This window comes from Bolinopsis microptera, chromosome 3 (genome assembly GCF_026151205.1).
Source record: "Bolinopsis microptera isolate Bmic1 chromosome 3, MBARI_Bmic_1.0, whole genome shotgun sequence".
Taxonomy (NCBI): Eukaryota; Metazoa; Ctenophora; class Tentaculata; order Lobata; family Bolinopsidae; genus Bolinopsis; species Bolinopsis microptera.
The window spans coordinates 16,683,556-16,708,557 of NC_087074.1; the positions used below are offsets into that span (position 1 = coordinate 16,683,556).

Below are 25,002 nucleotides of genomic sequence, written 5' to 3' on the forward strand. Positions count from 1 at the left end.
TTCTAGTGCAGACCCCTTCCACTCGAATTTGGTTAAAAATATTGAAATTAGAAATCAAGTAAAAGTTATGAATCTAAATATACATTTAAGTTTATATCACAAAATTTCATTCTTAATCTCATAATATAATTTAAACTAAGAGTTCAAGGATGAAGATTCTCGCTATACTAGTCCGATCAAAGTCAATAATTAGTTAGCACAACAAGAATTGTTGTTAACAAAATTTAATTTGCCTCAATTAACCGTTAGGCGTTAACTAAATAAATAGTCAATTTGTAGTAACCACAAATACTTCAACGTTTGACATGATATTGTTGATTACGACTTCACAGCGACTGAAATCAACATATTTAATTTGTCTGCCACTACATTCACACATTCATACTCAAAGTTCAATGTCAACTTCTCCTTTGGTAGCCACGTTGACGTGAACTTCTCCGTTCTTTGCGTTCCTTTTACCACCCTATAGAAAAAAGGTGTTACCAAGGTGTTACTGAGGTGTTACTTAGGTGTTACTACCATGATTTTAGGTTATACAAAAAAGATTCTGAACATGACATTGGGTATTGATTATATTTAAATCATTTGTGTTTTCCTAGCTACAAGTACAATCAAGGAAAATAATCAAGGAAAACAATCAGGGAATACAGTTCAGGTTCATGCGATGATTGTGAAGTATTGTAACATGCGATTTTAATGATTGGAAATAATATTTACAGCTATAGCAGGGAAAATTATTTCTGTTAAGTGTTAAGATTTGCGGCAAGATAGTCGTATCCAGCATTTAACATTTAACAATCATACCTGCATATCTACCACAATAACTTCAATTTCGGGCTCGGATTTCTTTTTCTTTGAGCTTATGAAATCATTAAACCCCTCTATAAGATCCGGGTGACCATCGAAAAGAATCTTAACCTCTGCTCTGAGATCTGATTTACTAAGTTTCTTAGGTTTAAAGTCATTTAGCATTTTTAGAAAAGTCTTATAAACTTCAGGTTGATCCGCAAATCTGGTCTGGACTTGATCCACGAACTCAGTGGCCGCATTGAATTTAGGGTGGGACTCTGGTGATGCCGCCAGATCCGTGATGATTTCCTTATCAGAATCAATTGCTGCCGGGTTCTTCGTAACCTGATACATTTTACTATATAGATACCGTAGACCCGGCCAAGTATATTATGTGCCCACTATTTTATCAGCTCCTTGTTTCTGTTATTGATGTATTCAACATATTTGCATAAAAGAACCTTGTGCAATCAAAACGGATTGGATTCATTGAAAAGTTTGGCATATTTATCAATATGGGCATACTTTATACATACTGTACAGCAGCAATCATGGCTTTCTAAAGACTAAAATACCATTGAACTAATCATTAGGATTCTATTTTAAAATAATTATTTTCATGACCCCGACCGTACCTGAAGTACATCGACTACTGTGTATTCATTTTCCGTAGTTTGATTTTTCCCCTTCGATTTCAAGAACTCATTGAAGGCATCCACCAGGTCCGGATGCCCTTGAAACAGCACCTCAACCTTTCCCGCCAAGTCCGATCTATTTATGTTCTTAGCTCTGTATTCTGTGAGGGTGTTCAAAAATGCTCGATAAATATCCGGTGCTTTCTCGAAACGGTCCTGTACTCTGTCCAGGAAATTAACAGCATCATGGAATTTAGGATGAGACTCGGGCGGGGACAGGTTAGTTTCCTGAACCGGATTTCTGATGACCGTTGGTTCCAGAGGTATCGGCTTCTCCTGCAACGAATAATTCTCTGTACAGGGCGCCAACTAATTGCTGGGGTGTGATACTGATAGCATGGTAGTTGTGGGGGTTAATGGGGCCACCACTTAAGTTTATTAAATAACCACTCGGATCCTTGCCAATTGTGCTAACATGCTCTACCAATTAGATAAACAGCAATTTAAAGACCAATAACAGATGTTGACTGTTGATATAAGTTGGCCACCTAGGCCACCTTGCACCTTCAAATCACCAGTGTACAAATTGCCCTTAATAACATCACCAAGCACATCTTTAATAGACTCGACTATTATAGCATCTAAACTGGTAGATGAATAGCTGGCCGCGTGTTATTAGTCCAGGGAAACAATTAGCTAGAGATACAGGCTGTGTCACATGGGAACACGGCACAATGGCTACTTACAAAAGGAGTGAAATGTGAAAACATGACAAAGACCACATTCTACTCTCTTCTTAGAAACGCAGTTGGAATGTGAACCGGTACCTGAACGCTGGTAGGTCACATGAGATGTTTACCTAACACTTATAGCTATATAGCCACTTTGTGTTCACATTCAACTGATATAGAGGGCTATTAAAGCTCGGTAATTATTGTGAACGAAGAGACGGTGGTTCTTTGTCACGTCAGCTAATGAACTATTTAAATGAAACAGAATGTTTTTTTAAAAGAATGATGTCTACTTGTCTAGCCAATTAAGGGACGTACAGCAAATATAAAGCTTTTCAACTTTGGAGCTATAAACTTCTCAGAGCGATAATATGAAAAACACAAGCTTTCCCGCTCATCACTCACCAGATACAATGCTAATTTCATGAATTTAAAGAGATATAGTTAATGGTGAAAGCTTAGAAACAGAACGTTTGCATATAAATGAAATAAAAAAATGCTTTTCTTAACTAAGTTAGTTAACTTGGTTAAGTTAACTAAGTTCGTTAGTATTGAACAGATCACAAAGAGATTTGGAAACGCTATATCTTACCTTTGTCTTTTTGCGTTTTGCGCAACATGTTCGGCAGCAGATGAACGCGAAAATGATGAAGAGGAGCCCTACAGCAATACAGATGGCTACGATTATTCCACCCCAGTTCGTTTCTGCGGGTAGGGTTGGTTTAGTGTTTTCTAACAACAATATTGCTCTTGATTAACCGTTCATTGAGAAAGGAAGCTGCCACAAAACTCCCCTTTTATCATTTCTCTGAGCAGTAAAAACAGAATCTTCACAATCCCATGCTTCAAAGTTGATGCCACCCTTTATCTCTTTATAATGCCATCTGGCAGCATCGTACACACTCCATCAAACGAAACATTTGTTATTGCTTAAATCATATTAAATCCACCATTCTCTTCTACATTCAAGGCAGCTAATTCTATTTTGTATAACCAATTTTAGAACTCCAGAATGCTATTTAACAAATTCAATATCATCTAACTTATAGAATAACGTCAGAAAGGGTCGAAGTTAACTAACTACAGTATTATACAAGTAAAAATCTCCGCAAGCAACCCTCGCGCGAATAATGAAATGTTGGGTACTTACTTTCCTTGGGGTCGAATGTAACAGTAAACTGAAAGAAATGTACACCGTTAGTAAATGTTATACAGTTTCCATGGATAATTCGCATAATAGTTTGCCACAATATATAGCACAGAATTTTCAACTTGAGATTGGGGACATCACGGTCAAAGCTTATTCTTTGTTAAATTACGGAGAAATAGAATTCTCATAGACTTACTTCTCGACTAAACTCGGCCTCTTGTCCATCATACGAAAACCGGAAAGCACACCCATATTTCTCATCCAAAATTGGTTCCTTTTGATCCTCCTTCTTCTTCAACAACTCCAGTTCATTAAATTTAACTGCTGCCGTATTCGCATCTGGATAAACCAATTCCTCCAATATCTTTCCAGATACCAAATGTGTTATATCACTCTCTGAATGAGGAGTATGTTACACTTATTATCTTCACTTAATGAGGAAAAAGTTACACTAATCATTTTCACTTAATGATGAATATGTTGCACTCACTATCATCACTTTATGAGAATTTCGCCCTAACGTGCTCTATTTTTACATTTGAGTCAATCATAAAGTATTTGCAGCCTTTAAAATGCTGCAAAGTGTCAATTTACTTACCTTCTAGTTTGCCTTCTCCTGGGTTATCAATAAATGTGCAAACAAAAGCATCCTCTTCCCTCTCCTTCTCATCCATCCGTTCGTAATACACCACTTGGAGCCCAGGGTGGTTCTTCCAATCAACAGAGGGGACCGAATTTATATCTGTAGGTGGGAGAGTGTGTTAGAGCAAATCGGGCTGTTTCTATGGTGACGCGTAACTAGACGTGTATGGAATGTTAAGTGGAATGTTAAGTGGAATTTTGCAGAATTCCATTGTTTAAGGTTCCCAGTTTTACATTCCGGAACGCATCCAGATTGAATTGCTTGGAAGGAAACTCAATTATGGGCACTGCTCCCGGAATTTAAGGGAGATTTTGTTTGTATAAGCGATGGAATTTCTTTGAATTGAATAGATTGACTGGTGGACTAATAAAAACACTAATAACGCTAATAAGATGGTAGTAAGTGCCAAGTGGAACTGGTGAAAGTGGAAGAATAGCTTAAATTAGCTCTGTAAAAGTCGGTTATAAAATAATATGAGTAGTGATACATTTCAGTATTATGTATCACGATGGAAATATTTTAAGCCAGTCCAAACCAGCTGGCTCCATAACATGAAGACTTCGTTTTAACAATTGTATGAAAAGCACGAATAAGTAAATTCAAAAATAGAAAATTTTGGCGGAAGAAAAATTACCGATCTGATAGAATCTGAGTTTGGAGTAACCAGTACTGGCATCATTCAGTTTCACAGTGGCGTCAACTTCAAACTTGTAAGTTTCACTTACAATGGGCCACACTTGCAGAGTCACCTTACTCTCTTCAATTTTGCTGAAAAGAATTTATTGTAGATTTTAGAAAGTGCCAACAACAAAATTATATTAAGTTTAAGAGATTTATAAATACTGTAGTCAAGGGTAAAATACTTGACGAATTCATGCAGCAAATTAAAATATTAGTAGAAATATTTAAAATGTATCTTACAAGTTGTATTTTGCGACTGCTACATTGAATGTTACACTTGGTGCTCCATTATAACCAGTAATTTCATACACTGATTCTCCCATAACATTCCCTGCTTCTATCAAGGCTCCATCGTATATCTCCAGAGTATTTACAGGATCCTCCTCTGAAATTGATACTCGTTAGATGAAATTGATACTCGTAAGACGAAATTGATACTTGTTAGCTGTTAATTAGAAACAATGATTAAAACTTTTGAATTATGACTAACTATTTGTTTCAGAATATGGCACTAACCAGTGCCAAGACACGTATAACAGATCAGGGAACTTGAAGTCTTAAAATCAAGTTCATAATACAAAAGTAACTTAGTCCCACGAAAACACAGTAACGGGGTCACTACTACACGTTACACAGAGTAACGGGTCACTACTACACTACTTATTTGTTGGATTTAACAGTTGACAATACGCTTGGAACTGTGTAGCTCATATCGTGGTAAGTGGCCCCCTTTTCTACCGTGCCCCCTTTTCTACAGTGTAAACTTAAAAGAACAGCTCACCTGTACCCAGCTTATTACAATGCAAAACATCGAACAAAGTCACTGAAAACGCCAGGAAACGCACAAAACCGCACATGATACAGTTACTATTTACTAAGCTACATTCCACACAACTTTACGAGACTTCAAGCAACTGAATGGCACTGAATGCGATGACCGATCGTGAACGAAACGAAAGAACGAGAAATGAAAACACATTAATACCGGTGTGTCACACATGTTATTAGTGTTATTAGTCAATACCGGCATTACCGACACTCCATATCACATTTCTTATGATTAACATAATAGAATCTCGAGTTACACACGGGAAGGTGTCTAAGGGGTCATGACAAAAGCTCCCAGTAGTTACTATGGTGGTTACCATGGTAACAGTTGGTGGTTTCCATGGTTATACTTACGGTATACTTGGAGGTATTTCCGTGCGTATTCAGCGCCTCCAGATACGACTCCCTTCACTACGAAGCTTGTGGAGGACTTAACGGTGTCTGAAATTAGTAAGATTAGTAAAATTTATATTAAAATTAGTAAAATTATTAAAATTAGCGAGATTGTTATTCCACGGAAACACACAATAATCCATACCACTGATGGACCATAGATTATGGTTAATCTATATCTTTTAAACGTTATTCGAGCCCAGAATATAGGTTGCGTAATAAGTCAACAATTAAATATTCTCCAACTAGCTGGGAGGGTAATAGTACAGTAGGTGGCTACTAACTAGCTGGGAGGGTAATAGTACAGTAGGTGGCTACTAACTAGCTGGGAGGGTAATAGTACAGTAGGTGGCTACTTACTAGCTGGGAGGGTAATAGTACAGTAGGTGGCTAATTACTAGCTGGGAGGGTAATAGTACAGTAGGTGGCTACTTACTAGCTGGGAGGGTAATAGTACAGTAGGTGGCTACTTACTAGCTGGGAGGGTAATAGTACAGTAGGTGGCTACTTACTAGCTGGGAGGGTAATAGTACAGTAGGTGGCTACTTACTAGCTGGGAGGGTAATAGTACAGTAGGTGGCTACTTACTAGCTGGGAGGGTAATAGTACAGTAGGTGGCTACTTACTAGCTGGGAGGGTAATAGTACAGTAGGTGGCTACTTACTAGCTGGGAGGGTAATAGTACAGTAGGTGGCTACTTACTAGCTGGGAGGGTAATAGTACAGTAGGTGGCTACTTACTAGCTGGGAGGGTAATAGTACAGTAGGTGGCTACTTACTAGCTGGGAGGGTAATAGTACAGTAGGTGGCTACTTACTAGCTGGGAGGGTAATAGTACAGTAGGTGGCTACTTACTAGCTGGGAGGGTAATAGTACAGTAGGTGGCTACTTACTAGCTGGGAGGGTAATAGTACAGTAGGTGGCTACTTACTAGCTGGGAGGGTAATAGTACAGTAGGTGGCTACTTACTAGCTGGGAGGGTAATAGTACAGTAGGTGGCTACTTACTAGCTGGGAGGGTAATAGTACAGTAGGTGGCTACTTACTAGCTGGGAGGGTAATAGTACAGTAGGTGGCTACTTACTAGCTGGGAGGGTAATAGTACAGTAGGTGGCTACTTACTAGCTGAGAGGGTAATAATACAGTAGGTAGCTACTTACTAGCTGGGAGGGTAATAGTACAGTAGGTGGCTACTTACTAGCTGGGAAGTGGGAGGGTAATAGTACAGTAGGTGGCTACTTACTAGCTGGGAGGGTAATAATACAGTAGGTAGCTACTTACTAGCTGGGAGGGTAATAGTACAGTAGGTGGCTACTTACTAGCTGGGAGGGTAATAGTACAGTAGGTGGCTACTTACTAGCTGGGAGGGTAATAGTACAGTAGGTGGCTACTTACTAGCTGGGAGGGTAATAGTACAGTAGGTGGCTACTTACTAGCTGGGAGGGTAATAGTACAGTAGGTGGCTACTTACTAGCTGGGAGGGTAATAGTACAGTAGGTGGCTACTAACTAGCTGGGAGGGTAATAGTACAGTAGGTGGCTACTTACTAGCTGGGAGGGTAATAGTACAGTAGGTGGCTACTTACTAGCTGGGAAGTGGGAGGGTAATAGTACAGTAGGTGGCTACTTACTAGCTGGGAGGGTAATAGTACAGTAGGTGGCTACTTACTAGCTGGGAGGGTAATAGTACAGTAGGTGGCTACTTACTAGCTGGGAGGGTAATAGTACAGTAGGTGGCTACTTACTAGCTGGGAGGGTAATAGTACAGTAGGTGGCTACTTACTAGCTGGGAGGGTAATAGTACAGTAGGTGGCTACTTACTAGCTGGGAGGGTAATAGTACAGTAGGTGGCTAATTACTAGCTGGGAGGGTAATAGTACAGTAGGTAGCTACTTACTAGCTGGGAGGGTAATAGTACAGTAGGTGGCTAATTACTAGCTGGGAGGGTAATAGTACAGTAGGTGGCTACTTACTAGCTGGGAGGGTAATAGTACAGTAGGTGGCTACTTACTAGCTGGGAGGGTAATAGTACAGTAGGTGGCTTCGTTCTCTGCAACTACATATTTTTCTGAGTTTGATCTCTTTTTCCTCCCATAATATCCCGGATTAGTTTGTCTCTTGTACGTTTTTCCAGTTGATTCGTCAAACCTGAAGATTCAAGTCAGCAGAGGCACACTAGACAGAATTTATTTGAGTTATTTATATTATCTAAACTTACAAAATCTGACGCGAAAATGTGTTACACTATGCACATGAACATCACCTTCAGTTGTCAGTTATGTTTATTGTTCAACCTACCATGAGCAGCCAAGATTAACAACTTTTTTACTGAAATACACCTTCAGTTTAATTCCATCGTTGTATTCAACATAGTCGGTGGTGTGGTCAAATTCTGCAAAAAAGGGGATATTAGCGGATATTAGCAGATATTAGCAGATATTAGTGGAACTGAGAGGTGATTTATAATAATAAAACCACGATTTACCACGATTTACCGCGTTTTCTTCCATTCCGCCAGTCTCTGTAGTAACTAGTAAATCAGGGTTTTACCAGATAAAACATCACCAACTTTCTTTGTAAAAAATTGACCGAATCTTACTGAAATCTAAGAGTAAGATGCAATGATCTGTACCAAAAACTCAAAAAGAAAGCTAGATCGTACCTATGACGTGACCTATGACGTACCTATGACGTGAATGTCTGCGCTATCTGAGGTCATCACCACATGTCCCACATCCTCAATATCGTAGTCAACAGAACAGGAATATTTTCCATTGTGTTTAGGATAATATGCTGCTATTTTGAAAGAAGATCCGTCCGGATTCCCGCTGTCTACAGCAATACCCGAATCTTCCCCGTTTATGAGTAGGGTTGCTTTCCAAGTTTTAAGGTCTGGATTAGCCTTGAGAATTTGATCTATAAGACATTCCACCTCAATAGTGGCCATCTCCTCGACTGTTGCAGCGGTCACTAACTTTACTGTCGGTTTACCTGATAAGTAATGATTTACTTGACAAATAATGATTTGCCTGATAATCATAAATAATGATTTGCTTGACGTGAGTCCAACACAGTTGTTATCAGCTTAATTCAAAAAGTAAGCTATTAAATAACTTCAAGTTAATAAAGTATTGAAAACCAGGAATACAAAAGGAATGCTACACAGTTTAATAAGATGTGTATTACATAGTTTAGAGAGATGCTTATTGTCTAACTGTGTTGTGATTACGTCACATGATTACGTCACATGATTACGTCACATGATTACGTCACGTGTTTGCACTGTGATTAAAGTACCAACTCAAAAACTGGATTTACATAGTTTCAACATTTATTGATTTTGTATTAACCCTTCGGGGCTCGCGTGACCCTTATCATAGAACTGGTTTTCAGGACTGGCAGTCTGACCTATTGCCTTGCCAGCATAGGTGCACTTATATAGTTTTGCATGGTTCAGTTGCATAGTAGTGTCCGAATTGCACTGATTCTAGCCCGAGTAGTGTTCGAAAGGGCGCCCTGTTTTGACATACCTCCTGAGCCGGTACTCATTTCCTCTCTGAGCTAGCTAGTGTATATCAGTTTTTTGTTGGTGTTTTGTCTGTGTTTGTTTGTCCGTAGTAGGAATTTACTGTAAATTTGGAGACTGGGCGCAGTAATGTCCCAGAGGGTTTGTAACATCATGGATGCTGACTAAGCTTACCTGATCCTCTCCAACTTGTATTAGTACACTACTTCATCCACACCAGTCATTTCACTACATTAAACTGATTGAGGTTATGCCCTTTGTACATGCTGAAGCAATATGCTATGATGAGTGGAATATGAGTTAGGATCAGTTTGGTCCGTTTCATGGCAAAAACATTTATTGATTTTGTATTAACCCTTCGGGGCTCGCGTGACCCTTATCATAGAACTGGTTTTCAGGACTGGCAGTCTGACCTATTGCCTTGCCAGCATAGGTGCACTTATATAGTTTTGCATGGTTCAGTTGCATAGTAGTGTCCGAATTGCACTGATTCTAGCCCGAGTAGTGTTCGAAAGGGCGCCCTGTTTTGACATACCTCCTGAGCCGGTACTCATTTCCTCTCTGAGCTAGCTAGTGTATATCAGTTTTTTGTTGGTGTTTTGTCTGTGTTTGTTTGTCCGTAGTAGGAATTTACTGTAAATTTGGAGACTGGGCGCAGTAATGTCCCAGAGGGTTTGTAACATCATGGATGCTGACTAAGCTTACCTGATCCTCTCCAACTTGTATTAGTACACTACTTCATCCACACCAGTCATTTCACTACATTAAACTGATTGAGGTTATGCCCTTTGTACATGCTGAAGCAATATGCTATGATGAGTGGAATATGAGTTAGGATCAGTTTGGTCCGTTTCATGGCAAAAACATTTATTAGTTTAATAAGATATGTATTACATAGTTTAGAGAGACGCTATACTTGTAGCTTTGTAAACAGATTTGTGATATGTATTACTATGTACCTGCGAGGATAAATTTGATCGTTACTTCAGTAACAGAATCGTCGTTAAGAGTTACTGTAGCGACCATTTCCATCTCGTTAGCTTTAACGACCGCAGGGTCCACTGTTATCACTACTTCAAGGTTTGAGGCCGTGTGTGACCTAAAGGATTTAACCTTTATCTAATTTATTTAACTCAATTTTTGTTTAATTTATTTTAATGATTTTAGAACAAGCTGAAAGTATGCAATTTGAAAGAACAGATTACTTTTCATGTTTCATTACAAAATTACAAAACTTTTACAACCAGACAATAATAGTTGTCCTGTAAACTGTAAAATGACTTACGAGGTGGATTTGTCAGATTCAGGAACCGTTGTCACTGTGGGTGTTCCTTCATAATTGCTGATAGGTATGTTGACATGTACGTCGAGTGCCTCGGTCCGGTCGTCAGCGAAAAATCTTTCCACATCCAATTTTTCTAAGGGAAATTGGACAAGCGGTAAGATTACGAACACGTCTGACTCAATTAGATTCTTCATAAAATAGTAACTAAAGAGTCACTTAACAGTACCTTAACAGTAACTTAACAGTAACTTAACAGTAACTTAACAGTAACTTAACAGTAACTTAACAGTACCTTAACAGTAACTTAACAGTAACTTAACAGTAACTTAACAGTAACTTAACAGTAACTTAACAGTAACTTAACAGTAACTTAACAGTAACTTAACAGTACCTTAACAGTACCTTAACAGTAACTTAACAGTAACTTAACAGTAACTTAACAGTAACTTAACAGTAACTTAACAGTAACTTAACAGTAACTAAAAAGGGACTTGTACTCACGAAAGACTTGGACGTATTGGCGGTGATTAACAACTGTATCATCATCATCTAACATAGCTGTAACCTTGAAACTAGTACCTTGCACCATAACACCTGAAATTATTAATAAATTGATATAAAATAAGAAAACAATTCCAAGAATGTACCTAAAATGTATCATAAGAATATTGTTCAAACGATCTCTTCCATGTTACCCTGACCTTTGCAATATATTTTGAACATAAATCCTATCTTCTCGATAAAACTAATCGGACAAATGAAGCAAACACAACAGTACGGCTCATATCTTGAGTTTCACATAGCTTTACCCGGATTTCTCTTTAGTATATTAATAAAGATATATAAAAATATATAAAATATTTAAATATAAACTGAATGAGAACCTGGAGCAATGCTGAGGATGGTAGATTCGCCGTTCTGAGTAACGGTATAATCGCCAGCTGCCCGTTTCTGATCATCAGCTACTTCGTACGCTGTGTCTGTCTGCTCGTCAAGCCTAGCAGGAACAATACCGTTACCTTATTGCAGATAATTTAAATTTTTACAGGGTCATCCGTAAACTAGCTGTTTACTTGTTTTAAAACATATTATAAGAGATACGAAAAGTTTGTTTTAGCAGCTTTAGTAGCTGAACTGTCAAGTGCTTGCAGCTTGTATCAGACTAGTTGTACACAGCTGATAAGTCATAATCATATCAGCCATGTGACAGTTACTGTATAGTGTATGTGTGACAGTGACTGTATGTGTGACAGTGACTGTGTGATAGTGATTGTGTGATAGTGATCGTGTGATAACAGTGTATATGTGAAAGCTCTACAATTATTGTTAACATACCATACAGACGATTTGGATTTCAAATCACCGGAGAACTTCACAGTCATTGCGATTCCCTCTCTACTAGACACATAGTCTACTGACGCCGTAAATCCTGAATATTTAACGTTGTAATTACGTCACATAATTACGTCACATGATTACGTCACATGATTACGTCACATGATTACGTCACATGATTACGTCACATGATTACGTCACATGATTACGTCACGTGTTTGCACTGTGATTACAGTACCAACTTAAATACTGGATCTTAACAAAATCGTACTTCTAATCTAACCAACTTTATAACGACCTAAGTTTGTAACATATGATAAATCTAACCTTTAACAGCAACATTGATTTTAGACGTGATCAATTGTAAATTCGCTCCCTTATATGTATACATCACAACACAAAAGTAATGTCCATCGTCGCTCAACCCAACTGCCCCGATACTGTCGATAAAGTGTGTGTCATCTGCTCTGACCATCTCGCCAAGCTCATTCGGGTCTCTCCATAAAACTGTTTTTTTTGTGAGTCCGTCACGCATAATGACGCTGCATGTGAAAGAAAGCTCTTCACCTTCGTCAATATCAAGATCGATGCCGTCCATTGTACCTCCGGTTGCCTCAATGGCAGGCTTATCTGCGATAATATAGTCATTTGTATCGTACATTCCTTAGAAATCAAGGATACCAACCATGTTCAAATGAACTTTACGAGGAGCAAACCTTGTCCAAAACTAACTGAATTTGGGTAGGAACCGAGTAACTAAAAAGCCCACCATCATGATAGTCAAATAAGACAATGAAACATTTTTAATTCCGTACCTATAACTATGTAATCATTCGCCATTTGGAGTTCCACGACAACGTTACCGCTGTTGGCACGCGTGAAACATTTGTAACTTTGCATTTGCGCGTCACTTTCTGCAGTTACTGAAAAAGTGGTGTTATTTTAGCAAGATCTGCAGGGACCAATAACAGGCTGTAATGTAACTTAAACCTGATAAAGAAATTTGCCAACCAGAAGTATCATCTCCTTTTTTAACCTCCATGTCATGTTGATGATACTAACCGATGAGAGAACTGGTTCTTGAAAAATCAATAGTGCTGTAGCCATACTGCGATATAGATGTAATCCCATCGTCACTATCTGTAACCTCATCGTCACCCCTAAACCACTTTATGTCAACATCCGACTCGCCAACAACCATACAATTGATCCGTGCGTCTTCACCTTTTACAAACATCACAAAACTGTTTAAGATCATAACTGAAACAAATAAGTGTTGGGTCACAACAAGAATCATATTCGAAAGTAGTAGCCGGTGTAACACGTGGCAAATGGTAAAATAAACATACTGGAAAGTTTCATCTCAATTGGTAAAATATGATGGAAATTATCTGCTTGGCCAAATGTGCATTTATACGTGGCCCTTTCTGAGTTGGCAGTATTTATGGCAACTTTCCAGCAGCCAAACAAATAATACAACTTACTTCTGTCCATAACAGGGACCTTGACTTCAGGAATGAATAAGATGTCTCCCAAAAGACCTTGTCCAGCTAAAGAGCTTGATCGATCAACATCGATTTTGACAAAGAGAGCGATGTTGTTATCTCCAGCAGGACCATTAGGGCGAGTGGTTGTGTATTCATATTTACATGTCAATGAACCGCACGTCATATCCGCTGCGTTCAACATAATATCCTGTATAAAGTGTTGTCATGTTGTCTGTAGTTTGGTGGGGATAAGGGATTGATCGCATTTTGCCGCCACCTCTATTAGTAGAAATTGGAAATGCGAATAAAGATATTTTCCTTTAGTTCCAGCCAGCTAAGACAGGTTTCATACGGGTCGTTATGGGCAAAAATCACAGCGAATAAAAGTCAGTAACTATTCATATTTGGAGGTGCACTGGGATAATTGTTGATACATGATGCGGCAAAATAAGCCCCCCCCTAACAACTAAGTTACTTACTCTGGTTTCTGCATCCCCGATATTCACTCGATAAGTTAAGCTTCCAACTTTTTCAACCTCAACCACAATCGTTACATCCTCAGAATCCATCCAAAATATCGGCTGAATTTCAGGACTCAAAACTAAAAGGTTTAATAGGATTAATAGTTGTTTTAAAATGTATGGCAATATATATATAATATGTATATATATGTTTTAAGACACGTACCAGCGGCCAAAGAAATCCGTGCTGTGAATATTGAACACTTGTAGTTTACGATATCATCCGTGTACAATGTATACAATGTATACAATGTATAAAGTGTACTGATGACAATGAAGAACAGACCAGAGGTTACTATGTATGTTTATAAACGACATTATATCTGCTTACCCTTTTTGACTTCTACTTCAGTTATTTTAGCTGAGTCTAAGTTATCCATCTTGCACTTGTAACTCCCAGCAGTGCTAGCGTCTATCCCTCCAGTGATTGTAAGGACACTCTCATAGATTCCGTTAAGTTTATCCTCAAAATTGGTGAACCCACCGGTCAACAAATTGTTATCTGAAACGATAGTCATATTGATATAGAAGCCACTAATAATACCTCACGTTGATCAGATTTCGAATATCTCACTTTGAAACCAAAAAATGTTTAAAATGTAGAAATTAATTCAAACGATCCGGATGGAATGAAGTTCGTTAGCCTATGTTTAAAGAATTAAATTAAATTCGATACGGACTATGCCATCTACTAATAATAATCCACATAAAATTGAAATTACAATTATAATGATTACGAAAACAATTACAAATTACAATTGAGAAATATTTGCAAACCTTTGTACCACTGAGGTGTGAAGCCTTTGTCTCCATCATTGGAATCAGCAGTAAGATGGCATGTTAGCTTAGCATTAGCAAGGGAATCTTTATACACGGCCACTGTGCCAGGCTGCGTTACGTATATTTCTGGGCGAAGTTAAATTAATTGGTTTCATACGAGACACATTGATAGCTGTGGTTATAATTTATAATTTTTTATCGAACTGACTAACTTAAGTTTTGAATGGAAATCAATAGTTATTCACTATTGGTGACCTGAGGAAACCTCTTTGCTTGATACTAATAATATGAATAAAGTAATGGTGATTTACCTCTTTGCTTGACAGTAATAGTGCTGATTGGCCCCATCATAGCTGAGGAGACCCCATCTCCGCTGACACCGATCGCACATTCCACGACCCTGTCAGCCAGGCCAGCGTTCAACAACACATACTTGTCCTGTGCAACGCAACGTGGTTAGGTTGTTAGTTTCATTAATTAATTAGTTTTATTAATTAATTAACGTGATTAACCAATTAGTTTGATTAATTAATTAGTTTGATTAAATAGTTTGATTAATTAATTAGTTTGATTAAATAGTTTGATTGATTAATTATGTTTAATTTATTTACCAACTAATTACTTAATTGAATGATCGATTAATGAACCATTGGACAAACCAGCTTTTTATTTATTCATTCTGTGCATTTTTTAGCTCTGAATGGTTGTGGTAATGTTTGTTGGTAAATGGTGATTATGTCGGATACGGGCCCCGAAGATTATTGTACTTGTGACTTATACAGCAGGGTGTCAGAATTATTGGCGTGTTTGAAATTTTATGTGTATTTTATGATGAAATCAATATTTTTCGACGGGTCATAACTTTACTTCTGAATATCGAAATTAAAAAATTCAAAAACTGGTCTGTAGACAATCAGCTGAACTTTTTCAGAATTTCAGAATTTTGTGTTGTTGTACCTCAAAACCCATAATTTAGGCCGTTATTTAAAGGGTCGATTCCATACTTGGTTAGATTTACGCAGAAGTAAGGGATTTATGTGTATTTTTTTTTTCGGTGAATTTTTTCTGAAATTATTCTTTAGACTAAAGTGCACAGCTCTTCAGGCGATAGCGAAACATATCGAAAACTATAGATTTTATAAAAGCTCTCTTTCTCCTCTAACTGACGCAATAAAATATAGTCGGGCGGACTCATCCCGGAATTCAGGGGAAGCAGCCGAAGGCTTCAAGTCCAATAATCCAAATTTTTCTCTTTCGTCGTGATTATCGACGAAATTCAACTTCTTTCGGACTTCGTTTTTAGACTGAACTGTAGTATAAACGATTATCGAGACTCTATAGAATGATCAAGACTCTATAGGAAACTGACCCTCAGAAGTCAAGTAATGATCGTTTCTAAAAGCTTGGGTAAGCTAAAATTTCACGCAAAATTGTCTACGCGCCAATAATTATGACACCCTGCTGTAGTTATTTATACTGTAGTGTATAAAAAAAGCTTCATTTGAGTTAGATAATTGCAAGTGGGATAAAGAGGGTTTTTTAAAATTAATGTTAAATAGTATTAACAATCATGCAGATGACAGTAAATTACCTCGCCTTGTGTCTGTAGGTTAAGAATCGTGCAGAATGCAGATGACAGTAAATTACCTCGCCTTGTGTCTGTAGGTTAAGAATCATGCAGAATGCAGATGACAGTAAATTACCTCGCCTTGTGTCTGTAGGTTAAGAATCGTGCCGTCACCCGAGGCCCTGAATTTGTAAGTCATAACGAGACCATCCGTAGTTGAAGGTACTGGATCAAACACGTACCCTCCAGATTTCAGGGTAATTTCATCCTCAGACCCGAGGTACCAATATTTGCTTTGAGGTGTCGCTGAAATGGGGTAACTATGTAAGTACGCGAACTACGTAAGTACGTGAACTACGTAAGTACGTGAACTACGTAAGTACGTGAACTACGTAAGTACGTGAACTACGTAAGTACGTGAACTACGTAAGTACGTGAACTACGTAAGTACGTGAACTATGTAAGTACGTGAACTAGGTAAGTACGTGAACTACGTAAGTACGTGAACTAAGTAAGTACGTGAACTAAGTAAGTACGTGAACTACGTAAGTACGTGAACTAAGTAAGTACGTGAACTACGTAAGTACGTGAACTACGTAAGTACGTGAACTACGTAAGTACGTGAACTACGTAAGTACGTGAACTACGTAAGTACGTGAACTACGTAAGTACGTGAACGAAGTAAGTATGTGAACTAAGTAAGTACGTGAACTACGTAAGTACGTGAACTACGTAAGTACGTGAACTATGTTAGTACTTGAACTACGTAAGTACGTGAACTAAGTAAGTACGTGAACTAAGTAAGTACGTGAACTAAGTAAGTACGTGAACTACGTAAGTACGTGAACTACGTAAGTACGTGAACTACGTAAGTACGTGAACTACGTAAGTACGTGAACTACGTAAGTACGTGAACTACGTAAGTACGTGAACTACGTAAGTACGTGAACTACGTAAGTACGTGAACTACGTAAGTACGTGAACGAAGTAAGTATGTGAACTAAGTAAGTACGTGAACTACGTAAGTACGTGAACTATGTTAGTACTTGAACTACGTAAGTAAGTGAAATATGTAAGTACGTGAAGTCGTGAACTATGTAAGTATGTGAACCAGAACAATAGTCGTAGAATTGAATGAAATATTTTTCAAAAATACACCAGAAAGGTTAGTAAGGGGAAGTTTTTACAGGTAGAAATCAGACTTGTGTGATCCCATATTTATACTAAGGTTGCCTGACAAGGCTTTGGAAACAGTAAACTTGTTATCTAAACTTGTTAGCTAAACTTACCAACAGAAAACTGGTACGCCATTGCCGTCAGGGTCACACTATGACTATCCATCCTGTTACCATTTATCTCGAAAACTGTGCAAGTATACTCTCCTTTGTCTGTTGATGTAATTGTCTGGGTACTATCTTCGACCCAATTATTATCTGAGGACGGAAGGTGTCAATAACGACATGATGAAATGAAATTAGAATTATAAAGCAATCTTTTATAATGATCATTTTAATATGTAATGTAAGCTTTATGAATACTAAAAACCCCCAATTATTCGTTAAATTCTGTGAATATAATTTAAGATCTAAGAGATCAGTCTTACCATTCGGACCCTTCCACGCTGTTTTGAATTTAGCCTTGTGGGCTATATCAACTGTACAGGAAATTGATACATCATCCATATCTGCCGTTACGAATACCTTCGTAAAATCAATTTTCGGTTCTGAAAATAAAAATTTTACCATTAAAATAATGTTGGTGGTCCTTTAACAGTTTAACACACCATTGCGATTCATGAAACAAAAACATATGGATAAATAGAAATGTACCGCAAACATCTTTTATATTTAAATTACAAGAAAAACCACGTGTTACAAGAAAGACCACGTGTTACAAGAAAGACCACGTGTTACAAGAAAGACCACGTGTTACAAGAAAGACCACGTGTTACAAGAAAGACCACGTGTTACAAGAAAGACCACGTGTTACAAGAAAGACCACGTGTTACAAGAAAGACCACGTGTTACAAGAAAGACCACGTGTTACAAGAAAGACCACGTGTTACAAGAAAGACCACGTGTTACAAGAAAGACCACGTGTTACAAGAAAGACCACGTGTTACAAGAAAGACCACGTGTTACAAGAAAGACCACGTGTTACAAGAAAGACCACGTGTTACAAGAAAGACCACGTGTTACAAGAAAGACCACGTTTTACAAGAAAGACCACGTGTTACAAGAAAGACTACGTGTTACGAATGTACTTACCAGTCACTTCTACAGTAATTGCAGTCTTAGCTTTAGCCACTAGACATTTGTAGGTTTGTGCGTCAGCGATAGCGACATTTTTTTTCGTAAGGATGCTCATGGATTTACCACCTCCGTTCTTTTTTTCTATATTAAATGAAACTCCATCTTCTAAATCCATGCTATCATCCATCCATTTTATATCGAAAGAATCGGACCCCTCGATAAAACAAGTTAATGGAGAACTCTCTCCCGCATTCAGCAGCCATACGTTATTTCCACTTGATTGCATCTCTGAAATGATAATGTAATGAATTCTAACGTTGATTGGTAAGTTGACAAATTCAAAACCATGGTTACCCAGTAACCATGGTTACCCAGTACCCACGCTGGGTTAAGGTATCCAGCACACATATGAACACATGGGAACAACCGATACATCATTTATTAATTATCAAACTTTACATAATATCTAAAGCAGTTAAAAACAAACATCCTAAAGATCTGATAAGTCTACAACGAAGAAGAAGTATCAACTAAAATATTTGACACCAGACCCTCTTACCAAATATTACAGGTTTTAAAGCATTGGAGGATGTCTTTCCAGCTATGTCACACTTATAACTGTTTTGATCGTCTGTGCCTTTCGTCATATCCGAGATTTCAAATTTGTACTGTAAAGTTACCCCGTCTGTCAATTGCTGGTAACCGCTGGAGAACTTCGATTCGTATCCACCGCCAACAGGATCGGTGCTTTGGAGTACAACATTATCCCTCATAAGACTGATGGAAAATGCGGTAGCTTGTGCTACAATTGTACAGGTTACCGTCATCGTATCACCCGCCACAATGTTAGTTTCCGCAGCTATCTTCAGCTCTGAAAGTAAGGTCTTATTATTATTATAGACCATCTAGCCCGGTGAAGACAGAAAGGCTTATTCCCCAGTTTCTGAAATGTTGAGTGTAACAGAGGTGGCTTGGTTGAGATCATGGGTGTAGACCAGTGTTGAACTCCGGGATCTTAAAAAACACAACATGTACAGAAACCCAAATTTAGTTAAAGTGACTTATTTCATGTTTAAAAAACCCAAACACCTTACCTATGATATTGGCTTCCTTGGACCTCAATGAAAAATCAGGGTAAAATGATAATCCATCTGTGTTCAATGACCCTCGGTATTCGAACTCAAAATAGATTGGAGAATCAGAAGCTGTCGCGCCGGGATAACTGGCTATCTTGCCGGGAATCTGAAATGGCCATAAAATGTTAGAAACCAAGCAACTTTTGTATACATCTGTCACGCAGTGAATATAATATAAACATTAAACATGATATTATATGTTATTATATTATGTTATGAGTTTAGATTGAAATTGGCTAATCTCCTCTGAATTGAATACAAATAACACACGTTATTGCCGACGTTTCGCCCCCATGGCTTCTTCAAGGCGGAACAAAAACTTTGTTACATAGTGACCTGGTAAATATCCAAATTAATACATAAAACTCTGAGAAACATTAAAAATAAATGGGAAGATTCTAAGCGGTAGAAAATTTTAAAGCAAAAGATAGATGTTAGGCCAAAGAATCTAGAACTGTCCAATATTTGAGAGCTAGACCAACGTACACAGAACAGCAACGAAAATAGCTTCCTACTCCCTAACATTTTCGGGGAAACTGAAAGGGTGCCACGTACATATATTTTGATGACATTTACATAATAGCCCATGTGGTCTTTTGCCACGAGTCTGCTTCAGGTGAGAGCTGAGTGTTTATTTTAGGAAGTAACTGCTTGATATACAGTGATTGCCAGATCATTCGGTCTGCATAATCCTTACACATGGGCTATAATCCTTACCACATGGGCTATTATGTAAATGTCATCAAAATATATGTACGTGGCACCCTTTCAGTTTCCCCGAAAATGTTAGGGAGTAGGAAGCTATTTTCGTTGCTGTTCTGTGTACGTTGGTCTAGCTCTCAAATATTGGACAGTTCTAGATTCTTTGGCCTAACATCTATCTTTTGCTTTAAAATTTTCTACCGCTTAGAATCTTCCCATTTATTTTTAATGTTTCTCAGAGTTTTATGTATTAATTTGGATATTTACCAGGTCACTATGTAACAAAGTTTTTGTTCCGCCTTGAAGAAGCCATGGGGGCGAAACGTCGGCAATAACGTGTGTTATTTGTATTCAATTCAGAGGAGATTAGCCAATTTCAATCTAAACTCATAATGATAGACCCTCTGACAAGGGCAAAGCGTCATATATACGCTACAAACTCAATTTATTATATTATGTGTCTAAATATTCACCTGTGATCCCCCGCGACCAGCTGAGTACCATTTTGATTTCGGGTAACCAGCATCAGCCCAATCAAATTCTTCTATCTCGCCTGTTAAATCAACAACTCCGTTCTCGGCAACATAGTACAACTTTTCTAAATCCGTATCTAACGCTGATGGAGATTGTTAAGATTTAAGATAGTGCTGTATAGTGTATAACAGTAGTTTAAGATAATGCTGTATAACAGTATAACAGTGATTTCTCTAACAGAGAGGGCTGTTTGTTGGGTTGTGTATAATTTTAGTGAATACTGTGCTCTGATTGGTTAGTCTTTATCACGCGGTGTGAATACTGTGCTCTGATTGGTTAGTCTTAATCACGCGGTGTGAATACTGTGCTCTGATTGGTTAGTCTTTATCACGCGGTGTGAATACTGTGCTCTGATTGGTTAGTCTTTATCACGCGGTGTGAATACTGTGCTCTGATTGGTTAGTCTTTATCACGCGGTGTGAATACTGTGCTCTGATTGGTTAGTGTTCTGTATTTTTCATCTGGCCGAGAACAGGCAGATGGTGTAATTAAATGGGCGATAACGAAATCTAGGGATTTACGGTGTAATTGATCTACGATTTTGCTATTTATTTAACCCACCATAAAATAAATATTATCTGCTAATCTACTGGTTTTCTTCCGAATAAGTTTAATCCGAATGATCGTGTAACAATTCTCAGAACTTTTATAACGAATTGAATCTACATATACATAGTTACTACTCAGCGCTTACCCATATATTTAACATCCAGTGTCACATCTGGCCCGTCATCATCTCCATTGCCTCCGAAATCGTCCAGTTCGCACCGGTATTTGATATCATCCGCCGAGCCTTTTGTAACCTTGTAGCTGACATATCTGGTACCATCACCCGCATTTACCTCATAGCCGCTTTTTACAATTGTATCTGAAATTATCAGGAGTTTTAAAAAGTATTTTTTAAAAGTACACGCACCTTGTCAACCAAATCACTTTTTGGGAGATTGGAAATCTTCACATGCCCAGCAAGTAGGATGAGTAGGATGAGTAAGATGAGTAAGATGAGTAGAATGAGTAAGATGAGTAGGATTAGTAGGATGAGTAAGATGAGTAAGATGGGTAGGATGAGTAAGATGAGTAGGATGAGTAAGATGAGTAGGATGAGTAGGATTAGGATGAGTAAGATGAGTAAAATGAGTAAGATGAGTAGGATGAGTAAGATGAGAAGAATGAGTAGGATGAGTAAGATGAGTAGGATTAGTAGGATGAGTAAGATGAGTAAGATGGGTAGGATGAGTAAGATGAGTAGGATGAGTAAGATGAGTAGGATGAGTAGGATTGATCCACGATATCACTACAGGCCCCAGTTAGAGTGTGTAAAGAACACCAAAGTAGATCATTATAATGTGTTTTACTGGTTAGGATCAGTTTGGTCCGTTTCATGGCAAAAACATTTATTGATTTTGTATTAACCCTTCGGGGCTTGCGTGACCCTTATCATAGAACTGGTTTTCAGGACTGGCAGTCTGACCTATTGCCTTGCCAGCATAGGTGTACTTATATAGTTTTGCATGGTTCAGTTGCATAGTAGTGTCCGAATTGCACTGATTCTAGCCCGAGTAGTGTTCGAAAGGGCGCCCTGTTTTGACATGCCTCCTGAGCCGGTACTCATTTCCTCTCTGAGCTAGCTAGTGTATATCAGTTTCTTGTTGGTGTTTTGTCTGTGTTTGTTTGTCCGTAGTAGGAATTTACTGTAACTTTGGAGACTGGGCGCAGTAATGTCCCAGAGGGTTTGTAACATCATGGATGCTGACTAAGCTTACCTGATCCTCTCCAACTTGTATTAGTACACTACTTCATTCACACCAGTCATTTCACTACATTAAACTGATTGAGGTTATGCCCTTTGTACATGCTGAAGCGATATGCTATGATGAGTGGAATATGAGTTAGGATCAGTTTGGTCCGTTTCATGGCAAAAACATTTATTGAAGTGTTTTACTGGTACTTACTTCCGGTCAATTCTCTTATAAAAGGGATAACGTCTTCAAACCCCACAAAGTTGTTAAAAGAGTAACCAGACACGACACATTTAATTTCGATCTCTTCGTTCACGGGAGCATAAACCTTTGAAGAATCTCCGAAATCGAATTTCAATTCTGAAAGGAGTAGGTTAATTAATTATTTGATAGATAAATAATTTATCAAATAAATCACATGAAAAATGCAGTCTGGTGGTATATAATCAATACAGCAGGGTCCAAGCATAGCACAGCTAAATATATTGACTTGTGCGAGTCGGAAAATATTCTGAAATAACTTTCCTTAGGGCCTATTATGTTGATTTTGAGAGCTGTAAAAAATTAAAAATGCATTTATAACTATCGAATTGAAATCTTAAAACTATCAAAAGAAAATAATTTACCAATTTTCGCCACTTTAAGATTGTGTTTATGAGTTTGCACAGTTGTTCCGTCAATTACGACATTCAAGATACAATCCAAGTTTTTGCCACCATCCTCAGGTTTAACCAGGTAAGTGCTGGTAAGCGTTTGCGACCCGGAGTTATATGATTGAGGCCCTCCAACCTCAACACCTGGAAACGGTTTTAGTGATTGTTAGCATCATCAAGACAACTCCAGCTTAGATTACCTTATGCTATCAATTTTCCAAACAACTAAGTTTAAGTTCAGAAAATATTTTGCAAGTCATAAAAAAATCTGAAAATAGAGTGTATGTAATTTTTAAAAGAGTATATTTAATTTAAAATAGAGTATATTTAATTTAAGATAGAGTGTATTTAATTCGAAATAGAGTGTATTTAATTTAAAATAGAATGTATGTAATTTTAAATAGAGTGTATTTAATTTTAAATAGAGTGTATTTAATTTTAAATAGAGTGTATTCATACCTTCCAATTTCCAGATCAATTTCCAGTTGGTGTCGTCTGTGATCTCGTACGCTTCACAATCGATCTTTGAATTAACCATCTCAGTGAAGATAAATGCTGTATCAACCGATTCCGAAATCGACCCATATTTCCTATAGAAACTCATCTCTGAAAAAACGGTTTTTATTTATAACAGGCTAGAAAACCGCTGGTTGATATGCAGCTATATATCTAAAATCAGTTAAAAGTCCTAATTTCTCTTCGTCATGCATTTCCGTTCTGTGAAAAGTTTTGCATTTTATTTGACGATGATAACAAAGTTTTAGGTATACTATTCCCTAATCGATACTTTTTACCGGCCTAAATGTAAAAAGCCTACATTTTGTTTTGGTGTGTTAGTCGGGGCCACACAGCTGATAAGAGTACTTTACCTAATAACACCCTAGTAACACCCTAGTAACACCCTAGTAACACCCTGACTACACAGCTGATAACACTATTTTCCCCAGAAATTTACCGCTATAATTTCTGCCTTCTTCTAAAAAATGTCTTCTAGTCACTTTTTGAGATTTAAATGTTTTATCCAACCTTTGTTTTCGTGTCAAGAACAATCCCTGAGAACCATCAGGTACGATCAGAAACAATCGCCGATCGACCCAAAAAAACCCAATTTGAACCAATGAAATGCCGAAATTGGCAATTTTCTGGGAAGATTCCTTAGCGAATTAAGCAAATTTTTCAGAAAGCGGTAGATTTAGTAATAGTATCACTAAGGAAAGGGTCTAGTACTACAAAAGTAATGTTCCTTGTGTTCTGTAGTACGATCGTAAACAGATATTTTGTAAAACGTATGTTAGAGTTAGATGACTCACCTCCAGACCACACTGTCGTCACAAGGCACAAAACAGCGAGCGCCTTCTTTAAAATCATATCTTTTTGAGAGAATAGGTTAGTACTATATGTGTAGTTAAATAATACGGTTAATGGGGGGGGGGGGGGGGGGGTAAAAACATCTCCCCATCAGTATCAACGTTCTACAGTATCACAATAAATGGAACGAATACGACAACATGCAGTGGCGTAACGAAGGGCCCCGCTAACCCCGGGGGGGGGGGGCGCAAAATCGTCGTTTGAATGTGGGACAATTTTGAAAAACTTAACTGAGGTACTAGCAAAACTGCGCGTTTTGATCTAGAAACA

General features: G+C 37.9%; 3 protein-coding genes across 5 annotated transcripts in view; 2 read left to right on the top strand and 1 right to left on the bottom strand.

Moving 5' to 3' along the window:
* LOC134812701 (uncharacterized) lies at positions 1–24,732 on the bottom strand. Its single transcript, XM_063820225.1, has 38 exons — positions 24,675–24,732; positions 23,824–23,970; positions 23,338–23,508; positions 22,925–23,071; positions 21,667–21,840; positions 20,912–21,054; positions 19,695–19,842; positions 19,160–19,471; positions 18,616–18,888; positions 17,952–18,071; positions 17,638–17,781; positions 16,485–16,654; positions 15,093–15,219; positions 14,779–14,907; positions 14,333–14,503; positions 13,960–14,081; positions 13,478–13,688; positions 13,056–13,253; positions 12,809–12,916; positions 12,321–12,623; positions 11,994–12,087; positions 11,543–11,655; positions 11,160–11,252; positions 10,659–10,791; positions 10,333–10,472; positions 8,533–8,838; positions 8,146–8,239; positions 7,859–7,995; positions 5,812–5,898; positions 4,870–5,014; positions 4,583–4,716; positions 3,904–4,047; positions 3,502–3,701; positions 3,306–3,333; positions 2,748–2,860; positions 1,425–1,760; positions 805–1,134; positions 1–463 (listed from the first exon to the last, which is right to left on the bottom strand). The coding sequence occupies exons 1-38, from the start codon at positions 24,730–24,732 to the stop codon at positions 386–388; spliced, it is 6,081 nt and encodes a 2,026-aa protein (XP_063676295.1). The 3' UTR covers positions 1–385.
* Positions 1–25,002, top strand: part of LOC134812705 (POU domain, class 2, transcription factor 2-like) — a 1,142,226-nt gene that overhangs the window by 456,772 nt on the left and 660,452 nt on the right. The window lies entirely within an intron of this gene.
* The window catches only part of LOC134812712 (DDB1- and CUL4-associated factor 11-like), a 49,269-nt gene continuing 47,161 nt past the window's right edge, over positions 22,895–25,002 (top strand). For 2 of the 3 annotated variants that reach the window (XM_063820244.1, XM_063820245.1), the window contains exon 1: positions 22,901–22,905. The gene's annotated coding sequence lies outside the window, so the exon portion shown is untranslated. Of the gene's footprint in view, positions 22,906–25,002 lie in introns of all 3 variants that reach the window. The other variant, XM_063820243.1, reaches the window with a different exon arrangement.